Below are 6,000 nucleotides of genomic sequence, written 5' to 3' on the forward strand. Positions count from 1 at the left end.
TCTAGGAGAGGGGCTGAAGGATAAAGACTTTCTGGGCAGGGCCGCCCAGAGAGGGGGGCAAGGGGGGCAATTTGCCCCAGGCCCCGCAGGGGCCCCCACGGGAATATAGTATTCTATAGTATTGCAACCTTTTTGTGGAAAGGGCCCCCGAAATTGCTTTGCCCTAGACCCCCTGAATCCTCTGGGCGGCCCTGTTTCTGGAACCTCCATTTCCCACCTAGCCCCCTCCCCCACCAGTCTGAGTCAAAGTTCAAGGACAGAGGCCTCCTCCCAGTGAGGTGTAATGCTGTGGTGTGTAACACACAATAGGAAAAGCCAAAAGACCAAGGAGGAGTCAAGAACTGACAGCTGTTTTGTTCACAAAAATAATAATAATAACTCTAATAGCTGGACCATGATAAACCATCTCTCTCCCTCATTGGTGTTTACGGTGAGGGCGGGAATACCTGAGCACACCGGATCTAAAGCCTCTCTACATGGCACAGAGTAGTTACAGATGAGTTCTGCTTGCTTGTGTTAACGTTTAAGGAAGATGGGTGAGGATTTTTCTTTTCAAATTGGATTCAGAAATGAGACGAGAGCCCCCTTGATGTTAGTACTGCAGTCCCAATCCTCGCTCTGTCCACCATAGAAGAGCAGAGCCAGCACTCCTCAGCTTATGGACCCTTGCCCCTTTCCAGGTCCCTTATAGTTTGGAGCATTTACTACTCTGGATTTGACTGGCAAGAAGCAGAATTAAGCATGAAAGCCAGTATCTTCTCCTCAACCACCCATAAGAAGCAGCAGATGATACCATTGTAAATCAGTGAGGGCCCCAAGCCATTTTACAAGCCATTTCACCACACATTAGATCAATGGGAGTTGAGCACATCTGGCACCTCCCAGGCTCAAGGCCCTCTGTAAGCCACTGATATAGCTGAAGCACACAAAGGAGAGTTTGGCATATAGTACTGACCATTGTCAATTGTATATCTGCAGATATCTTGCAAAAAACACCTTTGTCAAGGGCACAGGCATCTGCCGGTTAACAGGAGTCAGATCTTTTGCACATGAATGACTTTGCCTAGCGCTGTAAAAATGTGCTAATCTAAACGACATTTTGCCTTGCAAGAATGGAGATCACTTCAGCGCAACAACGCCAACTGTCTTGTTTTCAGATGTGTTTGTACGGTGCTTTAAAACAAAACTAGTCTTTTTAGTCACTTATACATACGTACCGCACACAGAGTAGATAGATTTTAAAACATAAGAAGTAACTCCATGTAAGCAAGTCTACAGGTAGGATCTATGTTCCTTAAAACATTAAGATTCTCAATAAAGCAATTTTCTTCAAAAGTTCCTGAATAGGCAGGCCTCTGAATCTTGCATAACTGTAGTTAGCTATTGATTCAGCCACCATCCTTGCCTTGAGAAGGAGCCACCATTTCATTCTCTAGGCAAAGAGCCTGAGCAAGAAAACGTATATTGTGAGTCAAATAATGAGAGTAGGAAATGCTACACACTTCAGAAACCCATTCTTCTTTATAGTTTCAAGATGGTAAATACATCTTCATGTTCCAATACCATAGATACTGCCCATCAGAGAAATCACCTTCAATGCAACAAACCCGTAATTCAAGATTGCCAGTTTATAAAGTATCATTTATAATTATTATTCCTTTTGGGGGAAGCTAGTAGGTGTGGTTATTGAAAATCAAGTTCTGTGCTCTGTTTCCAGAATCAAAGTTGAAGAGAAAAGCTTTCTTGCCAAATGTAACTAGAAATGTAACCAGTCAAGGAGATCCTTACTTCATAATTATGTACATCATTCTGACCATCCAAGAACATCTCTCTAGGATGTAGTTTCTGCACAGGAATACAGGCCAGCTAATTGGAGGGCAGTTCTGCCTTCAGGGAATACTAGCAAAATGGATATTAGTAATGATTCTAGGTTAAAACTGTGTCAAACAAGTTTGTGTGTATCACAAGGTGGTGTAAATGTGAGGAGAAGCAATTCAGCAACAACAGCAGGGACCACTCCACACAGTTCTATTTAAATAAATATCCTCAGTTTAATAAGTTATTAGTTCTTTCACCATGTACCATGGTTATGATAAAGTTTAGTGCCAGTTATTTTCCCTAGCTTGATAGATTCAGTTTCCCAACGTGTGTAATAAATAGGTTAAGAAATACCGCCGCAAGCATAGCTAGAATGCACCAGCTAACAACTGCTCATCTAGAAGATAATTATATTAACTTGTAAGTTAGCAGAATTAAACAAGGACTGTTCTCTTTTGAATGAAAGGGGACAGGGCAACGAAACTCCTCTTGTAAAGGCCATAACATTCATTCCCCTCCAGCCCCCTCAAAAGGTGCCATATGATATGAATATTAATAATTCTATCTTACCCAATTCGGGTTGCTTCAAGGCTTGCTGCATTCTCCGATGCTGCAACAACATGAAAAAGCAAAAACTTGACAGCCTTCGAGACATTTGAGACCTTTGGCATTTCTCCAGCTATTTCACAGTGACAGGCCACCCAGCCCAACAGCTGTTGGAAGTACATGCAACCTATTGTATACATTACATTTCCATTCCAAAGGTGACACACAGCAAAAGAGAATGTGGTTAAAAAAACCCTAAAGTTTCTGCTTCTTACCTGCCATGGTTCTTGTTGGCCATATGCTGCACTAGGCAAGAGGTATTTTCTTTTCCGAGCAATAAGCCTAGAACAGACAAAGATTTAATAATTAACAAGAACTTGAGGAGGACACTCGTGTGTGATGCATGAAAGGGAGAAACTCAAAACGGATGAAGTCCAATTTAGTTAGTAAAGGGATCGAAGAGCGTTTTCCTGCACTGCCTGTCACAGGGCTCAGTCGATGTATTTTAAAACCTGAATCCTGGACTGGAAGAGAGCAGGATAAAACTTGGCCAAGATTTTCAAGAGCAACTAGCGATTTTGGAAGTCTTGATTTTTGGGTGCCCAACTCAACACACCTTTAAAAGGCCTGATTTTCAGAAAGTGCTCAGCACCAACCCACTGAAAATCAGGCAACTTTGAGGTGAGTCAAGGTGAGCACCCCAAAATTATTAGTCAGTTTGCAAGTCTTGGCTATTGAATTGTCGTGGAGGGGACTTCCTGATGAGAGTTGGGGAGGGGGTACCTATGTGGGTATGGTTACGCTTTGAACTGGAGGTATAAATTCCAGCTTGAGGAGACAGACCTTGTCTCCAGCGGCTAGCTGTGATCGAGCTAGTATGGGAAAAATGGAGTATAGCTGCAGCAGCAGGAGAGGCTAGACTCCCTGCGTACGTACCCCACCAAGACACTAGGCACATTGTTGGGTGGCTGATCCCACCCACTTGCTCATGCACTCTATTAGCACGCTAGCGCAATCCTCAAGCTTGGATTTACACCGCCAAGTCAAGGTGTAGACATACCCCTATGTCATGTGACCAGAAGAAAACTGGGAAGGGAAATTTCCTTCGGAGTAGAGGGAGCTGTATGGGGGGAGCATGCTGAGCAGAGAGTTGTGGGCGGCATAAGGAGTGACCATGTGGGAAGCTATGTGCGTTTGCTGCCTGGTGGGTGCAATAGGCAGCAGTAGTGCCTGTATCACAGGCAGGCTGATCGAGCACTCACAGTAGTCTGATGATTGCGACTCTCAGCTGCCATCACTGTATTACTCTGATTAGAGATACAAGCACATAAATAATTAAAAGAACTAATGCATCGGTCTTTGAATCAATTGCACCTATACTGCCAGTGGATAAGTTGGCAAGTACAGCTGTGGAACGCTCTGCTACAGCCTTACACCTTCACTTGGAACTCTGACACAGACCGTCACTGCTATATTGCAATAACTAGCTACCAAAGGACGCAGGGTGAGCCTTAACTTCCCATATTTGTGACAATTTGTGTCACATGCTCCCCACTCTCTTTCTGTATGTACTTCATAAAATGTACAGGGAAAATAGTAAGCACACTAAGCCCAGGAGGCATCCCTGCTTCTTCAATTTTCATCAGATTTGCAAGAGAGAAATCCTAAGTTAACTGTGTCAAACGTTTCTAAATATGAAATTCTCTGCAAGGAAACAGGAGACCCAGAACGAGAACCTGGGTGCTGCTATGAAATACTTATAGCTCAATGTTCTGTCCACACGTTAACACTGTAATGTCACACACTTCCCACCATAGGCGCTGACTTCCCCCTCCTTTTCCTCTGGGTACTCGACCCCCCCCCCGGCCCTTCCCCCCACTCCACCCCTTCCATGAGACCCCGCCCCTGCCCTGCCCCTTCCCATACCTTCCCCGCCCCCATTCCAACCCCTTCCCCAAAGTCCCTGCCCCAACTCCACCCCCTCCCTGCCAATATTCCAACTCCTTCCCAAATCCTCACCCAGCCCTGCCTCTTCCCCGACTCCTCCCCTGAGCGTGCCATGTTCCCGCTTCTCTCCCCTCCTCCCAGAGCATGCTAATGCTGCCAAACAGCTGTTTGGTGGTGGCCAGATGGGAAGTGCTGGGAGGTAGGCGGAGGAGCGGGGACATGGAGCGCTCGGGGGGGAGGAGGAGGAGGAGGTGGGGCAGGGAGGGAGGGGAGCTTGGCTGCTGGTGGGTGCAGAGCACCTACTAATTTTCCCCCTGTGGATGCTCCAGCCCCGGAGCACCTACGTAGTTGGTGCTTATGCTTCCCACAATTACCAGTGCTCCATACTAGCACAGAAAGTAACTAATCCTACTGAATCAAACAGCATTATCCCAAAACATATTGCTCTCCTGCACCTTTCCTAAACTCCAAGCTGCCCTCCCTTACCTCTCCCTCAATTCCAATGACCTTCAGATACCAGCATACAGTTTTAAATCTTTGTCCCTTCTGCCATCATATCTACACGCAAATAAAGAACCCAAAAGACGATTCAAGTGGAAAAAAATTACCTTCCTGTATACCTAAAACTCACACTAGCCTTGTGGGAAATCGTAGTCAGTGACCCAGTTCACTGCATAGTGGAGCTATTTTATGGTGTCCTTCATATCTAGAATACATTTCCCACTAATCATCCTAGTTAACAGAAAAGCTGCACAAGCCAGTTAGCGCCTCTGGCCTAATATCTATCATTCCATACAAAGCACAAAGAGTGGGGAGAACCTGCTCCCCCCACCCTTTCCCACACTGTGACATCACCGCAGGAGGCAGCTCAGGTCTTCTCCACACAGTCACTTTCTACTGTGAAGTGTTCAGAAAGGAAAGCTTTTTCTCACTCCTTTCTTTTGCCAATCTGCAGCTTCTCCCCTCAGTCCTCTTCTCTTCCCTGGCATGTTCTCGGGTTAATTTCCTAGACTGTCTTTAGGCTATTAGAACATCTGCACAAACTAATGAAACAGGCTGTCTCTAGAAGGCACTATACAAGTGCAGTGTGTCGTTGCACACCCGGTTCGGAGGTCAGCAGGTCTCCTCTCAGAGGGAAATGAGCAGTGATTTAAACATTTAAAATAAGAGGGAAGTTGCTGGCCTTTATTTAAAAAATGAAGAGAAAATAAAAAGACCTACCATAGTTTTCAAACTCCTTGCTCAATGCTGATGTGTTTCAGGTTAATTTACACTGCTGCACTCTTTGTAGGAGATTATTCCACTCTCCTCTGCTTCCTCAGTGACAGAAGGCTGGTTAAGACTAGGACTTCTCTCTTTTTCCTGTTACAGTTTCCCCCCATACTTGCCTGATCTCAAAAGCGCCTCTTTAGTGAGCCTCTCGGGGCACCAACATAGCAAGAATTGCATCATTGTCCTTGTCCAATGAACTCTGTCATACAATCTGTGTTTGGCAAAAACACTGCAAAACTGGCTCCTGGCAAATATTCAAGCACCCAAAGAGCCACAGTGTCACTTCACAAACCTCTTTCTCTCTATAGTCACAGGAAGCCAGTAATACAGACACTGCAGTATTTCTAGCTGAGATTTTGGACAGCACAGGATACATGACTTAAACTGGCCGTACACCAATAAAATAGCAAAGCAATT

The 6,000-nt window shown here is 45.2% G+C and overlaps 1 protein-coding gene across 1 annotated transcript in view; it reads right to left on the reverse strand.

The window, feature by feature from the left end:
• The window catches only part of MYO3B (myosin IIIB), a 347,455-nt gene extending 342,445 nt beyond the window's left edge, over positions 1–5,010 (reverse strand). The window contains exons 1-3 of the mRNA XM_039493716.1: positions 4,920–5,010; positions 2,640–2,706; positions 2,389–2,428 (exon numbers count right to left, since the gene is read on the reverse strand). Coding sequence (XP_039349650.1) covers positions 2,389–2,428; positions 2,640–2,646 — 47 coding nt within the window. The 5' untranslated portion in view covers positions 2,647–2,706; positions 4,920–5,010. The remainder of the gene's footprint in view (positions 1–2,388; positions 2,429–2,639; positions 2,707–4,919) is intronic.
• Between the last annotated feature and the right edge of the window lie 990 nt (positions 5,011–6,000).

Source organism: Mauremys reevesii, linkage group 11 (assembly GCF_016161935.1).
Source record: "Mauremys reevesii isolate NIE-2019 linkage group 11, ASM1616193v1, whole genome shotgun sequence".
NCBI lineage: Eukaryota > Metazoa > Chordata > Testudines > Geoemydidae > Mauremys > Mauremys reevesii.